The sequence below is a fragment of the Balaenoptera acutorostrata genome, chromosome 6 (assembly GCF_949987535.1).
Source record: "Balaenoptera acutorostrata chromosome 6, mBalAcu1.1, whole genome shotgun sequence".
Classification (NCBI taxonomy): Eukaryota; Metazoa; Chordata; class Mammalia; order Artiodactyla; family Balaenopteridae; genus Balaenoptera; species Balaenoptera acutorostrata.
In genome coordinates this window covers 113,933,718-113,953,212 of record NC_080069.1, presented here as the reverse complement: position 1 = coordinate 113,953,212, position 19,495 = coordinate 113,933,718, and the positions used below count along the sequence as shown (strand labels likewise).

At 42.5% G+C, this 19,495-nt stretch overlaps 1 protein-coding gene across 9 annotated transcripts in view; it reads left to right on the top strand.

The window, feature by feature from the left end:
• The window catches only part of DENND1A (DENN domain containing 1A), a 537,868-nt gene that overhangs the window by 386,920 nt on the left and 131,453 nt on the right, over positions 1 to 19,495 (top strand). For all 9 annotated transcript variants that reach the window (XM_007194701.2, XM_007194703.2, XM_007194700.2 and 6 more), the window contains one exon: positions 387 to 512. In XM_007194701.2, coding sequence (XP_007194763.2) covers positions 387 to 512 — 126 coding nt within the window. The remainder of the gene's footprint in view (positions 1 to 386; positions 513 to 19,495) is intronic.

The following is a 19,495-nucleotide window of genomic DNA, read 5'->3' as shown; positions in this document are numbered from 1 at the left end:
CACAATTACTGAGCCTGCGCGTCTGGAGCCTGTGCTCCGCAGCAAGAGAGGCCGCGATAGTGAGAGGCCTGCGCACCACGATGAAGAGTGGCCCCCGCTTGCCACAACTAGAGAAAGCCCTCGCACAGAAACAAAGACCCAACACAGCCATAAATAAATAAATAAAAATTGAAAAAAAAGGGAAAAAACTTTAAAAAAAATAAAAATAAAAAATAAAAATAAAATTAAAACCTGCCCTAATACTGAATGTGTGTTTGTTCTCCCAGCAGTTGATGTGTCAAATCCATCCCCATCCCGGGGGTTTTCTAGAGCTCTGTGTGTGTTGGGTGTAGCCAGCCATCCTCCTCCGACCCTGCCCTCAGCCTCTGTCTCCTTTGTGTCACCAGATCTCTTCACTGAAGAACCGGCTGAAGAAGGTCTCCACAACAACTGGCGATGGTGTGGCCAGAGCCTTCCTCAAGGCCCAGGCCGCTTTCTTCGGCAGCTACCGAAACGCTCTGAAAATAGAGCCGGTGAGTAGCTTCTTGGCATGTCACGAATCTATGTTTGGTCAGGACCACAGGAAACCTGCTATTCATCTGGTTGTTGAATTCACCAAAAGAGGTTGTGTGTGTGTGTGTGTGTGTGTGTTGGAGGGCTGGGGAAGTGTCTTCCCCTCGTGCTACCTCTTAGCACAAGGAAGCTGAGCTGCCCTGTGTGACGCACTCTGCTCCTGTGGATATTAGGGCCCCTCCCCTCCCTGGTCAGTAGCAGCCTCTGCGGGTCACAGCGCTCAGCACTGCACACACACCTGCTCTCACTGAGGAGTCCCAGTAAGCCTGTGAGGTAGCAGTGATCATCTCCACTTGACAGATGGGGAAACCGAGGCTCACAGAAGCAATGACTTGCTGACCAGTGGAGGGGCCAGGTAGGTCGGCCCAGTGCCCATGCTTTCCCACTGTGCCTCACCGCCCTTTTCCTGCACAGGGACCTCTACTCCACACTTGAGAAAGCAAGGCATCCAGGGGGCTCACTTCTTAGAGGTTCCCAGAGTGGTCTTGATGTATTGACTACAAAGTATACTGAGGACTGGGGAATAATGTCTCTGCCTCCATGGCCCTTCAACCTTTCTGAGCCTCTGTGGCCTCATCCGTGAGGTGATTAGTTATTGTGCGGATATGAAGACACCAGGTCATCCCTAAAACCAAAGAAGCTACCAGCTCGCCCAGCTTCAGTGAGAAGCTTTCATTGGATATCTGCCTCCTCGTAGCCTCTTGGCCAAGGAGAATGGAGAAATTGGCCCAGGGACCTGGGTCGCTGCATAGGAAAAGACATTGGAGGGGACCTTGCTGACAGCCCTTTTCTCTAGGGAGCACAGAGCTCCCTTCATCCTGAACAGGCGGAGATGGCAGCCACACCTGCCTAGTCAGAGTGGCTGTGAGGGACCAGCCCAGGTCGCACTGCCTGTAGGTCAGGATGTTTGTTTTTGTTTTAACCCATAGCATTTTATTAGATTAAATGACAGAAGATGAGTAGATATCAGGCAGTGCATTTCATGTGCAAACTCTGACAGTGAATCTTGACCATGCTTCCTCATAAGCCACAGTTATACCTTGCTAAGTACTTTTTCACTATTATGACTCCATTGCCTGTGTAAGTGAAGCACAGAGTGGTAGCAAACACCTTGTTTTCCCTTCACCCAGGGCGCATGCTCTGTGAAGTGGCTGGGGCGGTGGGTGCTCAGGGAGCAGCAGCCTGATGCCACCTTGTTCCTTGTCTTCCATCCAGCACTTGGGCCTGACTCGCTAGGCTGCCTCAGCTTCAGGCAATGTCATGGTCACGTAATAGAAGGGATGCACTCTTTTTCTTTCCTAAGAAATACTTCCCTTAGGTCCTAAAAAGCCCTTCAGCTTAAAGCAAGTTTCTCACGTCCTGCTTGTCTCCAAGACAGATGGCTCTGATTCTTTGTCCTGACCTTGGGCCCGTCCAAACCAGTCAGGTTCAGTGCTGTTTTGAGAGCTGGTATAATTCAAGGAAAATTCTGTCTTCTTCCCATCTTTAAAGTGAGAATGGGACAACTGGCCCAGTCCTTTCCTTAGGCTGCTGGGAACTGATAGACATGAAGTATTTCCACTCTTACAATGACATCATTGTTGTCATGTATACGTCTAGAATCCAGAGGCTGTTGAGTCTGGTACATATTGCTGGGTATATGATCTGGGCAAAAGTTGCTCCTCCAGAGACGTTTATGGTTGTACTTGCACTTGGCTCTCAAAGGCATCGGATTTAAGGATGGAAGTCCTGGAGTTTAAAGCCTGGCTCTGTACTTGGGCACTTAATCTCTCTAAACTTCAGTTTCTTCACTGTGAAATGAGAATAAGCATACCTATCATTCTACATTTCCAGATGGTTATAAGGAGCAAGTGAGCCATAAAACCTCTCATAGGAAAGGTGAAACTTGCAAAAAGAAAGACAGCAGCATCCCTTCCTGTGGTGGGCGTGGAGTTATCTGAGTGAGCAAAGGCTTGGAGGCAGGACCCTTCATGGCCCCTTTGTCTGGAGTCATGGGTTTGGGTGGGGAGATGGGGCTGCAGGAAAGGTTGGAGCCAGATTTGACAGAGCCTTGGATAGTAGGCTAGGAGTGTGAGCAGAGGTGAGATGTGACTGAAGTCATGTTTGACCAGTAATCCAGTGCTGGACTGAAAAGGAAACTGGAAGCAGAGACCAGGGGACGGTTGGGGAACTCAGAAGAAAGCCCTTCAGTGGTTACACCAGGAAAAGGTACCACGAAGAAGAAATGACTAGATGAGTCTAGAAATAGAAAAAATATGGGAGATGAGGGGCAAGAAATGTCAAAATGTCTCCCAAGATTTGGATCAGGGAGAGAATGATGATGCCCATAGTAGAAAAAGGGAAAGCTTGAAGTAAAGGTGTCCCCAGTAGCAGATTAATAATGGTAAAAACATGGAACGGACTAAGTGTCCATAATGATAAACAACTGGTTAAGTAAATTAAAATATATCCATATGATAGAATATTATATAGCCATTAAAAGTAGCATTTTGAGGATAGGATGATGAGTTTGGTTGTAAACATGGTACATTTCATTGAATTTTAGCTGTCATTCCATCATAAGATGTACCACTATTGCATGTATCATTAAGAAAGGGTGCTGCCAATTATAATTGAAGGATGCCGTCAGTTGTAAGACATCCAGATTTCAGAGATGTTAAGATGTGAAGAAATTTGTGTCTTAGAATCAATGAAATAAGGCAGACTTCTCGTGCTTTTGGTCTGATTTATCTGTACTAGAATGGCTTTTTTCTGTAAGGCCAAGAGGGAAGCCAGAGGGCCTGAAAGTTTCTGACCAAGCCTCATCATGTTATCTAGATGGTTTTTAAACCATAGATTTAATTATAGCCAATTTTCCTCATCTAAAAAATGGAATAACAACACTTCCAATGCCAGATTGTTTGTGAGATTAATTAAAATAATGACTGCAGAGTGCATGTGAGCTCAAGAAGGGGTCAGGGGTTTTAGAGTCAGGCCATATGGTGGGGGTGGTGCATGGGGAACGGTGACTGGGTGAGCCTGCTTGGGTGACAGGCAGCACAGTGCTGAGGGGATAGGGTGTCTTTCATGGGGCCACTTGTCTTTAGTTGTTTCTCTGATTATTTTAAAAAACAAAAAACAAAAAAACCCTGCTCTTGGTTTAAAAAAAAAAAAGGTTTAAAGTAACAGGACTAGGGACTTCCCTGGTGGCGCAGTGGATAAGAATCCACCTGCAATGCAGGGGACACGGGTTTGAGCCCCGGTCCGGGAAGATCCCACATGCCACAGAGCAGCTAACAACTACTGAGCCTGCACTCTAGAGCCCGCAAGCCGCAACTACTGAGCCCACGTGCCACAACTACTGAAGCCCGCGCACCTAGAGCCCGTGCTCTGCAACAAGAGAAGCCACCGCAATGAGAAGCCCGTGCACTGCAACGAAGAGTAGCCCCCGCTCGCCACAACTAGAGAAAGCCCGCGTGCAGCAACGAAGACCCAACACAGCCAAAAATAAAATTAAATTAAATCTTTTAAAAATAAAGTAACAGGCCTAGAAATGAGAAAATACCCATAATCCTATCATCTGGAGTTGAGATAACATGTTAACATGTTTCCACCAAGGTTCTAGGGTTTGGGGGGTTTTTTGTTTTGTTTTGTTTTGTCTGTTTGTTTTTGAGCCTGTTTGCCTCATCTTTTTTAAAAAATTTTTATTGGTGTATAGTTGATTTATAATGTTGTGTTAGTTTCAGGTGTACAGCAAAGTGACTCAGTTATACATATACATATATCCACTCTTTTTAGATTCTTTTCCCATATAGGCCATTACAGAGTATCGTGTAGAGTTCCCTGTGCTATACAGTAGGTCCTTATTAGTTATCTCTTCTATATATAAGGGGGAGGGGGGATAAGTTGGAAGATTGGGGTTGTTTTTGTTTCATTTCGGTTTGGGGTTTTGATTTTTTACTTTTAGATAGTTGAGATATTCCTGGCAAAGCAATCCAGTTCCCTGTTATTTAGTTTTGTCTTTTAGTGTATTGTAAGCATTTTTTCATATCATATAAAAACTCTTCTTAAACATTGGCTGCACATCTCGCATCAGGTGACGCCAGTCGGTCTCAACCCTGGCTGTGGATCAGAATCACCTGTGGGGCTCTTAAAAAGGCAGATGTCTGGGCCGTACTCACAGAGATTTTTATCAGGTTCTTGCCATCTGAAACCAGCGCTGAGGCCCGCCACATTATCCCAGCACTGGTCCTTTTGATTGTCAGTAAACTTTCACCATCTTAAACCACACTGTGGTGAACATCTTTATATAAACCTTCATTCCATGGTCTGAATTATTTCCCTTGGCGGCATCCCCAACGTGGTTTTACTGGGTCAAAGGACCTGAATACATTTAAGGCCTTCGATTCATAAAGTGAAGGAGAAAGCTGGTGGCCAGAAGTGGTTGGTAGCCTCGAGGGGAGACTCTGGGACAGGTCAAGTGGAGAACGGTCCGTGGCTGAGGACGAAGACTGCCTGCAGGGGCGGGCTGGGAGGAGCGTGCGGGGCACAGAGGCTGCCCGTGGGGCGCCCCGCACAGTGCAGCCTGGGGGCTTTTCCCACCTGGGCCCGCAGCTGCCATCATGGGACTTGGGTCACTGAAAAGTCACAGGGTTTGGGTTTTTTAAAACATGAAACATCACAGACTCGATGGTGCTCCTTTCTGCTCGGCTCCCGCAGGACCCCTCAGGAGGGGCCAACCCCAGACCAAGAAGCAGAGATGGGCCACAGCTCCTCTGCGGCCCCAGAGCTTACTTGAGATTTTCAACTCCTTGGCCTTTTTTTTCTCCCCTACTGGAAAAAATTTAAAACGCAGCTGACTGGGGAGTCTCAAGCTTTATTTTCTTTCCCCTGCCTGGAAGGGAAGAGGACGGTGGCCCCCTTGCTGAGGCCCGGCCACGTGCCAGGTGCCAGGCTGCTCTTCTCTGTCCGTGCCTTCTGCCATGTGCCTGTCCCAGAGCCAGAGGGCCTTTGTGGGCTCCCCAGTAGGGTCCCTCTTCAGGGCCAAGTGACTTATTCCTCCCGAGGATCAGAAAGTGAGAAGCCAGGGTGTCCAGCTACAGCCAAGTCTCCTACCTGCTCAGCGGCCTCCAACAGGCTTCATCCCTGAGTTGCTTTGCATCCGTGGTCTCAGTAATTCCCCGTGACTGCCCCTTGCTGTCCACGTTACAGATTGGGGAGAGGGGCTGAGGTTGCCTTGACTTCCTGGCAAGTAGTAGAGGCCAGGAATTGGACTCAGGTCGGCCTGACTCAAAAACCCAGGTTTCTTCCACCCCACCCTCTCGCCTGCCTTTGTTCTGGTTTCCTGGTGTTCCACGTTAACAACTCTTTCTCTCCATTTCCAGCGCCGGGCATGGGTCATAGCATAGCAGAGGCATCAATGCATGTATTTTGGAACAGTGGTTGGAAGGATGGGTGAAAGAAATGGAAGAACAGAGAAGTGTGTGGGGCCGGGGTTGGCCCTTGACCCCTGTTCAGTGCATACACATTGCTCCTGCCCTGTCTTTAGGCTTTGGAGATCGGTGCTGCCTGGCAGAGGGGAGAGTGTAGGCAAATCACAAGGGCATGTGACCCATTTTTCAATCACTCAGAGAATATCAGGTGCAAAGCCCAAGGTATTTAACAATATCGGCCAAGCCAACTTGTTCTTCTCCACTTAAATGACAGAACCACAGGCAGCCAGGCAGCTCCATTTGGAAAAACCCCCTTTATCCGTGTCAAGCGACAGCCCAGGCTCCAGCTCATTTATTTAGGCCTTTCTTGCTCTCTGACACGCCTCCTAGCAGTTGCCAGGCAACTCTGGGAGTAGCAGTGTGTGTTAGGGATTAACTAGTTAGGGCTGGGGTCCTTTTTGGCAGGAAGGGGATAAAAGACAAATGATTTTAATTGCTAGGCCAAGCATCCTTTCTCTGCTGGGTAGAAGATTGCAACTTTGGGAGGATGTGTATAGCAGTGTGGGTCTTGAATTTGCCTCGAGTCCCCTTTTCTCCCTCCTAGGGAGAAAGAATGAATTTTAAAAAGAATCTTACTTTACCTCACTCCTTTGTTTAAAATTATATCATCTTGAAATCTGAATAAGACTAAACCACCACCCTCTCTTTGGAAGACACAGTGCCCTCAGTTTTAAAGAACTTTCAAAAATAGAATTGTGTGCTTTAATTGCATCCTTTTTTCTGCCCATAGTTTCTTATTTCATAGCTCATGGCTACGTGGAATCATCTTAAGGCAGTGCATGTGAAGGTGCTTTTCCCATGTCTGGCCCATTGCAGGTCCCTGGTAAATGTTAGATCAAAGAGCAAAACTGATGGGAATTGGTGCTTTAAGATGCATTCTGTTCTGTGCCAGTAGCTGTGGAAAGGCCAGTATAGATGGAGCACTGTGAGAGTTGTTTATTCAACAAGCTCGTGTGGCTCTCTCTGGGCCAGTGTGCTGGCTGGGCTTCCCCAGGATGAATGGAGCCCAGCCCTGCCCACAGGGAGCGATGGCCGAGGTGGGGACAGTAAACTGACAGTCAGCGTCAGTACCGCGAAGGAGGCTGTGAAGGCAGCAGCCAGCTCCTCCAGTGCTGCTTGCTGAGTCCTTCCCACGAGGCCCGGCTTCCAGATTCAGCTGTGGGTACACCGGCCTCATCCACCATACAGCCCCTGATTTTGCACATGATTCTGCTGAGTCATATTTATCCACCCAAAACCCTTGAAGACAGAGAAGTTAAGATAAAAGCAGATTGATAGCCTGGCTTGCAAGCATGAATGGACAGGGTTATGTTGGAGCAGGTCAGAAAAATACTATATATATCTCTCTCCTGGTTGAGTAACACCATTGATCTCATGGTTAAAAAAAAAACCCCGAACTGTATTTATATGCTTTTAGTGTAACAGAAGTAGAAAAATATGTACAAACTAGAAAAATTAAAATATCACTGTAGTTCCACTGAACTAATGCAGCTACCTCAACTACAGTTTGTATATTCTTATTATTTTTCATTATGCCAAGTGTTTACAAAGTTGCTTTCAAATCTAAGTTAAAAGTTTTTTTCTCCTCCATTTAACATTATTACATCCTAGGCTTTTTTACATGGCTGCAGAATAGTCTATCAAGTACAGCTACCTTAATTTCTGTAAGCACTCTCTCACGTCGGACATTTAGATTGTTCCCAGTTTTTTGAGATTATCATTAATATTCCACCAAACATCTTTGTGAATAAAGCTTTGATATGCTTTATTTCGATGTCTTCTGAGTAGAAGAAATACAAGTCTGCATGCAAGAGCCTGACTTTGGGTGCTAACTTGTCACAACATGGTAAGGAAGCAGATTTCTGTTGACTCAGCCTAGGAGCAGCTCAAAATGGAAAGAATTAAGAATGCTTCGTGGTGTGCGCTCCCTGCCCTCCACAGAGGCAAGCAGAGTATACCCAGAACATATATAAAGGATGTTACTAATTTGTCTGTGCCTCTATCTTGTGCTAAAAAAGAAAAAGCTTGAGGAACCTTAAAGCAATATGTACAGTACAACAAGATGAGATAAGGAAGTGACCAAGGGAAAGGAGAAATTAGATGAAGCCTGGAAGGGGCTGATATGCACGCCTCTGGGCTGGCTCTGAGATTCTCCACACAGCTTGGCAATGGTAGAGGTGGGAGTCAAATCCATGTCTGTCTCCAGAGCCCTTGCTTTTTTTCTTTTTTTAAATTGTGATAAAACATAAATAACATAAAATTTGCCATTTTAACCATTGTTAAGTTACAATTCAGTGACATTAATTACATTCACAATGTTGTACAACCACCAATCGCTATGTATTTTCAAAATTTTTCATGACTGCAAACAGAAACTCTGAATCATTAAGCAATAACTCTCAATTCCCCCATTCCACCAGCCCTTGGTAACCTCTAATCTACTTTCTGTCTCTCTGAATTTGCCTGTTCTAGATATTTCATATAAAGGAAATTATATCATATTTGTCCTTCTGTGTCTGGCTTATTTCAGCTAGCATAATGTTTTCAAGGTTCATCCACATTGTAGCATGTGTCAGAACTTCATCCCCTTTTACAGCTGAATAATATTCTACTGTATGTATGTATATACCACACTTTGTGTATGCATTCATCTGTTAATGGACACTGGGTTGTTTTCACCTTTTGGCTATTAAGAATAATGCTATTGGCTGTTTGACTATTCAGAATCTGAACCCGTGTTTTCAATTCTTTGGGGTATATACTTAGGAGTGGAATTGCTGGGTAATATAGTAATTTTATGTTTACCTTTTTGAGGAACCACCAAATTGTTTTCCACACAGAGCCCGTGCTGTTTTTAAGTGGACAGTGGTATGTTTGTGAAGCATGGATAGGTACCCATGAATGTTCTGTACGAAAAGTTGGTGAAAGATTTTCTTATTTCCCAGTTTGTTTTAGGCAAGTAGGTAGGGTATTATAGCCAAAACCTACAGGCCTCAGCTAAATAGATGCATTGACACAGGAGTCTATGGTGGACTAGAGAAGGGGCTGGTGAATTACTGGTTACCATTTTTTCTCATTTCAGTGTTCATCCCAAGTCAAGATCATGTCCTGGGAATGAAGCAGGGTTAAGGGGAGGGGCTCCCAACACCAGGGCTCCGGGGACCAGCACTGTAGCTCTGTGGCTCCGAGTGGCTAAGAAGGCTCCTGAGTGTGATGGAAAGAGTGTGGTCTTTGGAGTCACCTGAGTTTTAATCCTGGCTCAGTCATCTGCCAGAAGATGACCTGAGTCTCAATTTTCTCATCTGTAAAATGGAAATAATGCCTACCTTGTAGGACTATTGAGAAAAATAGCAATAATGTAGCTTTTTGTAGATAGCAGATTTTAACTAAATGAGGATGACCTTTCCTGGGTGACAAGAAGGTAAAGGAGGAAGGGAAGGAGATGAGACTGCCACATTCTAGAACAGTGGTGGTGGCCATAGTTGTTCAGCAGGTGTCAGGCTACCTGGAACCAGTGGAAACACGAGATTCTGCCCCGTTTATTCCTGTCTTTTGAAGTAACTATGAAAGTTCAGCTTTTATCTCAAATAATGCATAAAGGATTTGTAAGAAATCCCATTTAATTATTTCTTTCAGCATTTATTTGATATTTATTCATTCATGTTACTACTCACCAGCACTTAGAGGCAAATGGGAGTGGTGGTACCAAGGTTTTAAAATTCAGAAATGCATTAATTTCTAAAATGCATAAGAAAATATAATTGAGAATCTTTTTTCCTATTTCATCAAAACATTTTTTGCCTATTGGGAGATGACCCTTGTTCGATATTGGCACGAAATCTCCACTGTCCACTTCCCAGGGACACTGATGTGGCTTGGGAACACAGTTTGGGAGTCCTGGCACCTTGAGCCCCACAGTGAATGCTCACTGAACTAAGAGCTGTTGTTCTAGAAGTAGACTGCCCAAGTAAAAAGTCGATCCTTAAGTGAGAGAAGATGAGAACTTTGCAGGAAATCCGCTTAAACACAATGATCAAACTTAACTGTATGATTTCAAAGAGCATCACTGAATATGATCAAAATGAAATCCCCATATGTGCTAAAATACTTGAAAAATAAAACACAGCTAGTGTATCTTAGACTATCCAGGAGGAATTCCAGGCTTTAACTTGATCTCATTTAATAATCCTGGCTCTTTTCATACTTTGTTCCTATAGGACGGGACCATGTTTGGTACTCCTTGGTGTCCTTTACATAGTCTAATATTTAGTAAGTGCTCATTAAATGTTTGTTGAATAAATGGATGAACAGATGAATGAATGATACCCTTTTTCGCCATACTATGCATCAGAAAGACTGGTGGTCATATTTCAGTGTTGCACAATATAGATGCTTAGTTTTAAAAAATTATCCATCCACAGCTTCATCTTAGAGCATGAGAAGAAGAAGCTGACACAAACGCCACACCATGAACATGTAAATGTAAAACAAGGGCACAGCCAGCATCTGCATGGTAGCTAACCCCAGGCAGTTAGGATCTGGAGAGGATCATCCTCTGTGAAATCACCACGTGCAGTAAATATTCAGTTCTAGTTAGGAAAATACATGAGGCGAGTATATTAATGGAGTAAGCTGAATCCATGGTGGCAGTTTTATTTTTTTTAACATAGTTTTTATATTTATTTATTTATTTATTTGGTTGGTTCGTTGCACCAGGTCTTCATTGCAGCAGGCGGGCTCCTTAGTTGCAGCAGGCGGGCTCCTTAGTTGCAGCATGTGAACTCTTAGTTGTGGCATGCATGTGGGATCTAGTTCCCTGACCAGGGATCGAACCCAGGCCCCCTGCATCAGGAGTGCAGAGTCTTAACCACTGTGCCAGATACAGTTTTAAATACTGTATCTTTGCGGAAGCAGTGGCAAAGAGAAATGGTTATTGTTACCAGTGTTTTAAGTCAAATGATCTTGCTTTAGGGTCTCTTACTTTTTCAGTGAGACTCTGAAAAAGAAACCTTTCTGATCCATTTTCAAGCAGTTACAACATTTGACAATTTAGAGCCTGAAGCAGTGTTATATGACTTCACGTACATAGCTAGACTGTGAGCTTCTTGAGAACAGGATTTTGTCTTATTCCTTCTTATACCCCCAGCACACAGTTGAGGTTCAGTAACGTAAGGAGGAGTGATAGTGGGTTTTTTCTGTGGAGGACATTATGGTATTTATGATGATTAGAGGATAAAATTGTAGATTTCCTTCCCCCACCACGCAACCCCTCAGACATGCATCCACACTGTTCTTCTGTGAGGTGTGGGTATAGTCTCAGAAATAGACAGTCACACTCAGCCTTATGCTCCCCTTTCACAAAGGAATGGAAGCCACAGTGGAGTGTCGTGATTACTCATGTATCCCTGGCACAGAGCCTGGTACATAGAAGGTGCTTGATAATTCTCTGTGGAGTGAATGAAATTAGAATAGTCCCTAGTTACAGTGTCCTTAGTAGTTTGGGAGCTGAAATACAGTTTTGTTAAATAAATCATTGAGACTTGAAATACTAAGAAAAAGAAAATAATATGAAGCATGTGTTCTATGCTACGTTCTTTATATATATGTTCCCTTATTTGATTTTTACAGTCCTCATATGGAGGAAGTGGTGTGGTCCCATTTTACTGATGAGAAACCAAGGCTAGGAAAGGTTATGTCACTTTTTTAAGAAGTGGCAGAGCCAAGATTCGGACCTTCCATCTGTCTGATTCTAGCAACAATGCTCTTTCCTCTGACCGCTCACCCCAATGGTGATTGCCATATGGTCTGTGTTATGTACAATTTGAGGTCATTTCAGAAGAATACTGAGCTGGTCTCCTCTTAGGAGTCATTGTCTCTGATCTGTGCAAATGTTTCTTGAAAATACAGGTAAACTAAAACCATTTATAAACAATTTTGCAAAGGGGAAATTTCAAAATTTTAGATATATTCTTAAAAACATCGCTTTAATAGATAATTTTAGTTGCCTAATATTTTGTTGTTTAAATATTTGATATTTACGGCGATAATTGGATGAAAAAGTAACACTTTTAGGTACAGCCCTTCCTCCTCTTTTCCTTGGCTGACACCTAGTGGCGAGCTTTCTCGTAGCAGTGTTAATCCAGGTGCTAAATATTCCTGATGGTAGTTGTTTTTCAATTGATATTAGGATTTTTAAGAAAATCAATTATTTTCATCATAATAAAGGCTACATTAATATAAGGTTAATTTTTTATGGGTCATCATAACAATGGAACTTTTATTTGATTTAACATGAATTTTAGGTCAATTATAAGCAAACCTTAGCAGGAAGTGGTTACAAGTATTTAAAATCTTGGTGTACTTGTTCCCCCCACAAACCTGACCTGGAGACCACCTGCCCAGGGCACTGGCTAGCGCACACTGACAAGTAGGACTCGGTCCTGTTCTTAAGGGCCGTAAGGGGCAGAGACAGAAGGTAAGCAGAGAGTTGCGCTAAGTGTGGTAACTGCTATAGTAGAACGTTGTACAAGGTGGTAGACATCCAAAGGCACGACCAGTCTCTTCCGCCTGGATGCTGAAGGCAAGCTTCCCAGGGAAGGATGCACCTGGGATGGTGCCTTGCAGGAGGAATAGCAGTTCCCCAGGAGCAGGGGCAGAAAGTAGCCCTTGCAAAGGCAAGGGGCATTGAAACTACATGGCATGGTCAGGTATTGTGAGGAGTCGTGTGTCTGGAGCATAGGCAGGAAGGAGCATGGCTGAGGTCATAGTGAAGAAGGGGTCAGCTCCAGTCCATGGAAGACCTTGAAGGCCACAAAGGGGTTTAGCATTAATACCATAAACCAGCATTTCTAGAAGAGTGGTCCTTGAAATATTAGATTCACAAGATATTGATATGTTTTCTGATCACATAAAATTTGTGATCGTCACATATTGCATACTATAACTTTTTTTTAAAAGATATTTACAATGTACATTACTACAGCCCTGCTGTAAAGAAATCAGGTTAACTTGCTTAGCCCAGCATTTTTCAAAACCCTTTTCCCCACAGACTACCTATTAACATTCCATGCATCTACTACTTCTCACCACAGTTTGGGAAACACTGCTGTAGCTAAAGATTGATGATGAATTTTTCTTGCTATTAGGCCATGGAATTAGGATACCAAATGCGTTCATTTCACCCCAGTCTCATTGCTATGAGCCTCAGGGAAAAAATGCATGTTCCTTTTCCAAAGCATTTCTTGTCTAGTCAGGCAGAGGATTGTGGCCAACAGGTGGTCTTGCGACATAGAGCCCATCCATCACTCAGCTATCTCAGCGCAGGGCCGCAGGCCACCGGTCCCTGTCCCCTCAGTCCAGCTGCTTGATCCGTGTATCAGTCAGGATCTAACCAGGACGACGGGAACCCCTTCATATGTTTACAAGAGGGAAAACAAGGAAATGGTTATCCAGCTGACAGGGGAGCAGAGAGGTAATCCAGAGATTAGCAACAGCAGAGGCGGTGGCCTGTGTCCAGGGCCAGGGTCACCTGATGAAAGCTGGGACCTGTGGGTCTGTGTCGTGGGCGCTTGGGTCAGAGAGGAGGTGAGCCACTGCTGGACAGCCCACCCCAGCAGGGTAGAGAGGAGAGACACTCCGCCTCTCCCTCTTCATCTCCCACCAACACCTCACATGTGCCAAACCAAGCAGGAAGCCAGCTGACTCAGGAGCCCAGGGAACTCAGCCTGCTCTCTGTACAGAATAGAGAAGAGTGGAGAGTGGGTCTGAGGTCAGACGGGCTCAGAACCAGCACTCCCAGATCCCAGATATTAAGGCTATTTAGTGACACCCCCCCCACCCCTGGCAAATAATAAACAACATGGTGAAGTTAAAAAAAAAACCTGATTTATAGTTAGACCTGGTGCCAACCTGGACTCTGCCTCTTCCCAGCCGTGTGACTCTAGGCAAGTTACTATACTTTCATGAACCTTAGTTCCTGAACTGTAAAATAGGAAGGAGAATCTCTACGTAAATGATACCTTCACAGGGCATCTTTGACATATGTCTGGCTGGTTCCTATTTTATAATGAAACAAGAACAAGGTATTTAAAACTTTTGGGGCTTAGCCTGGAACTAACAGGAGTATTAGAAATCCATATATGTTGATTGACTACTCCAGACTTCAGTGAATTGGCTGATGTTTTCTTAGCTAGCAACTATTATCTAGTAGATATCTAATTTCTTAATATATTCACTTCCTAGGGGCATTGGAGCGGGGGGGGGGGGCAGCTTCTAAAGTGTGCAGTGGAATATTCCAGTGTTGGTGAGGTACCCCGCATACATTGTAGTTATCAGTTCATTACAGGCTAAAGAAAGTTACAATTCCAGGAAAGCCACCACTTAAGAGATGTGAAACCTCTGGAAGCCCTTCCCTGCTGAACCACAGGTTTTTAATTTGTTTTATGGGGATAAAAATGCCACCCTCCTAAAATTACTTTCAGAATTAAATGAGATGGTGGATGTAAAGCACTTGTTCTCTATTAATCCGCCGTCCCCCCCCCCCCCCCACAACAGACTACGGAGGCAGCTTCCCTTTTATCCAGTGAATGCCCAATTCACCAGCAGTCACATTCCATGGAAGTGTGGCAGGAATTTTGGAAAGCCTTTAACCGGAGATTACTTATGTTTGGTTTGCTGGTCCCTGTTAGTGATGTGACCTGGCAGATCTCCACTCACCCTGCTCTCCTCAGTCACAGCTTATTGGCATTATTCATGAGCCATTTGCTTGAGACTTTCTCTGCCCATATTCCTACTGTGATGCACTTTTACTCTCATCTTCACAGCATTAAAAATGGTCTGTGGGTTTGAGGGTGTCCTGAGCAAGTCAGTTGCCAGCTTAAAAGGTCATTATCCCTTTGAAGGGAACTTTTATCCTGAGTTGATTAGTTTTATCCTCCGTTTTGGAATGTTAGGCAAAAGAAATATGAGAGGGAATACCCGCTATCTACCGAACCCCTACTTCTTGCCCTTTACTTATATTTTCTTGGTTAAATGTGCATGGTATGTATCCCCGGTTTGATAGGGAACTTAAAGCATAGAGAGTTGAAATAATTTAAACCAACAACTTTGAACAAACATTTAACAAGACCCTACTATGCCAGATACTGTTCTAGGTGCTCGGAGATGCAGCAGTGAACAAAATAAAGTTCCAGCCCTCACATCTCTTATATTCTAGGCAGACACAGACAGGAAACAAAGGTGAAAGTCAATATATACTGTATCAGGTGGTGATAAGTGTTGTTCAGAAAAAGAAAGCCAAGGAAAGGGATAAAGAGAACTCCCAGGTGAGGCGGATGCTGGTGGGAGACGGAGCCCGGACTGGGGGCCCTGGCCAGCTGCCTCTAGAACTCACGGTTTTCCACTGGTCCCATGCTGCTTCTGATCCTCTTTGGTGATGGTTTCCAGCATCTAGTGAAGAAACGTGAACTCTAACATCTTGCCTCTTAGTTTGGAGTTGATAATTCAATGTCTCAGGGTGGTGACTTTGCATTCCTAGGGTACAGAAAACATTTTTGCTGCACTCCCTGCTGTCAGCAGCATGGAGCTGTTTCTTTCATCTCTCTGGTTTCCCAAACACATTTAATCTTGATGCAGAAAGCATCTTGCCAGCTTGGATTCAAGCCCTCGTGCTGGGGAGATCAGTCTGTCCTAGAAGAGGGTCTCTGTGACTACTGGCCTCAAAGGAACTCATGCCTCTTTTCTCTCTACTTCCAAGAGGTGATGCTATAGGTAGTAGCTTATGTAACCTTAATATCTGTTTCCTGATCTTTAGTATTCAGTAAGTCAGTTTAATTCCAAAAGTAGAGACTGGGCACCAAGAGATGGATCAAATATGGAACCTGCCCACAGGAGTCAGATAGACCTGGGTTCTACTTTTCTATTGATGTAATTCTGAGCAAGTTTATTAACCCCTTTGTGCTTTAGTTTCCTCATCTGTAAAAGGGGGAGAACAAATGTAATCTGTCTCATAGGATTGTTGTGAAGATTAAATGAGATAATACAGCATGGGGCCTGGCATGTGGAAAGAACTTAATATTAGGTGGGTTTTTTAAAAAAAATAAACTTTGTATTTTAGAGCAGTTTTAGGTTCACAGAAAAATTAAGTGGAAGGTACAGAGATTTCCCATATAACCTCCGTTCCCCACTCATGCAGAGCTTCCTCCATTATCAACAATATTAGTTTTTAAGTAGACAAAAATAACTCTTTAATTTATAGCTGAGTTTTCTCTACATTCTATCCTATGAGGAAAGAGTGGAGTTGATAGGAAGGTTTCTTTTTCAGAGTCAAGATAGTGTATTTTAATGAAAAAGATAGTAAGAATTCTCATCATGATGACACTGTTTACAAAGAAATGTTGACGTTCAATCATTACAATATTTCCCACTAGATAGGTATCATTATACATTTAAAAAAATCTTTCTATTGTAAAACAAATTGTAAAACAGATAAAGAAAACTGCCTTAATCAAATAAACGACTAAAGACCAACACTACCCAGGACAAGAAGTGGAGTTTTACCCACTCCGGAAACCCCTTCAATCAAAATCCTTTTCCTCCTGACAAAAGTAACCACCATCCTGACTTTAGAATTTTTAAAAAATAGTTTTATTACCCAAATGTGTATCCCTAGATGCTATAGTTTAGTCTTGTCCATTTTTAAAAAAGTATATGGCTTTTAAAATTCTCTTTTAACTTATAGGTTCCTCCTCCACCCTTTCTTGCTGATTGCGTGATCTCGGTGTTCTTCACCATGTTCCTCTGTCCTCTGTATTTCCTGCTGATTGGTGACTGGGTTTTGAGATTGGATAGACTAAGGTTCAGTCTTTTTGGTGAGATTGCAAGTGGTATTTGGCACGTATATGTGAGACATATTAAGTCTGGTTGCATTTTTTTTGGTGATTTTTAGTAGTCAGTGATGCTTAATACCTATATCTCTTTATTCGTTGGGAGTTGTAAAATGATGTTCTCAGTTTATTGTTTATTTTTCCTTTATTGGTAGGAATATTTTTATAAAGAGACACTTTCCTTCATTTACTATTATGTTCTTACCCAGTGTCACAGTTCATATAGCAAAGACAAGATAAATGCTTGATTCTTTCCTATATTTACCAGTTTTTAGTATAAGAATTAGTTCCCTAACACCCTCAAAACATGACAATTTTTTGTATGTGTATTATTGTAACCTGGTGGATTTAAACATATTTTATGCGTTTGGGTTCATTGCAATTATTGTTATTGTACCATTTTGGCCAGTGAGAATTTTTTCAGTTTGGCCCTGAGTATTTTTTTTTTTTTAACATGACCCTAGCTCCCTTGTTATCTGAAATTACAAGATGCTCCAGGCCTATCTTGTGCCTTTCCTGCCCCCAAACCTAGAATCAGACAATTCTTCAGGAAGCACTGGTTTCTTTCAGTGAGAAGTAATGTCTCGAGACCAAAACCTGGGTGCTTAGGATACTCACTGCTACTGGGTTGGTCGTTGTGTCCAGGCCTTTTCAGTGGACAGAGGAGGGAGCTACACACACATACACATGTATACATGTGCATATGTGTATATATATAGTTACCTCCAGTCCAAATTCAAAACTACAGACCTTTTGCTTAACCTCTTCCCTATTACATTTGTACTTCCTTTCTTCTATGCTGAGAATTCTGGTTCTAAAGGGCACAAGGGATAATAGAATTACAATATCCCATAATTACTAATTTATTTTCATATACAGCAGCTTCATTAAACACTGCAAATGTTACCACCAGCATGATTACAGATTATCTTTTAACTTTGTTTTGCATATTCTTTCCCTATTCTCCCAGCAGATTTTGGCTAGTTGAACTGGATTTACTTTGCTAGAACACACAGCCATTACACACTAGACTCTCTCCCTCTCAGCCCTCATTTAGTCTCAGGCTTCAGGTAACTGTAACCAGTTCTAATGGTGATAACTCTTTGGCCATTTCTGGTTGTCTGAAGCTGGCTCCCTAGTAGATTCCTCAGGAAGGCTCATGAGAACAATATTCCCTCTATAGTTAAAGGTGGATAACACTTTTTCTGTGCCCTTTCTAGATGAGCCAGTTTTGCTGGATATAAAATCCTTGGCTTATACTTTCTTTCCTTGAATATCTTAAATGTATTACTACATTTTCTTTTGGCAAAAAGTGTTGCTGTCAAAGTCTGATGATAATCTTAATTTTCTTTCTTTAATAAATCACATTTCTTTTTTATATTAGAGCCTGAGTATTTTTTTCTCTTCTGAAGTCCAATAATTTTATTAGACTGTCTTGCATGGTCATTTTGGGTCTGCCATCTCAGGTATATAATGTGGTCTTTCAACATATATGAAACATACAATTTCAAGTCTTTTTTTCAATACCAAGAAAATTTTCTTGAATGATAGGTTCTAGCATTGGTTCCGTTCTTTTGCTTTATTTTTCTTCTTCAGGGGCTCCAATTATTTGTGTATTTGATCTTCTTTGCCTATCTTCAATATTTTTCACTTTCTTTAAAATCTCTTTATCTCAATTGCTTTTTAAACTTTGTATTATTATTGAGATGGAATTCATCTTTATTTTTTATTTTTAAAGTTTTTCTCTTTTTCTTTTGTTTTTCTTAAAGCATCATCTTTTGAGTTGATATGCTCTTGTATTCCCTCTAGTTTAGTCTTCATTTCAGAAAAGTTTTTCTTTTGTTTCTAATTCTTTCCTGAGTTCTATCCCCTCATTTCTAAGTTTTTATAATTCGTATGTACGTTGTTCTTTCATACTTTGTATAATCTTATTAACGTCTTTAGCTCATTTTGAAATAGTGGATTGCAGGGGTTTTTTTATAGCTCAATTTTTATTTTATTTTATTTTATTTTTAATTTTTGAATTTTATTTTATTTATTTTTTTATACAGCAGGTTCTTATTAGCCATCAGTTTTACACACATCAGTGTATACATGTCAATCCCAGTCTCCCAAGTCATCACACCACCACCCCTGCCCCCCTGCCGCTTTCCCCGCTTGGTGTCCATACGTTTGTTCTCTACATCTGTGTCTCTATTTCTGCCCTGCAAACCGGTTCATCTGTACCATTTTTCTAGGTTCCACATATATGCGTTAATATACGATATTTGTTTTTCTCTTTCTGACTTACTTCACTCTGTATGACAGTCTCTAGATCCATCCACGTCTCTACAAATGACCCAATTTCATTCCTTTTTATGGCTGAGTAATATTACATTGTATATATGTACCACATCTTCTTTATCCATTCGTCTGTTGATGGGCATTTAGGTTGCTTCCATGACCTGGCTATTGTAAATAGGGCTGCAGTGAACATTGGGGTGCATGTGTCTTTTTGAATTATGGTTTTCTCTGTGTATATGCCCAGTAGTGGGATTGCTGGATCATATGGTAATTCTATTTTTAGTTTTTTAAGGAACCTTCGTACTG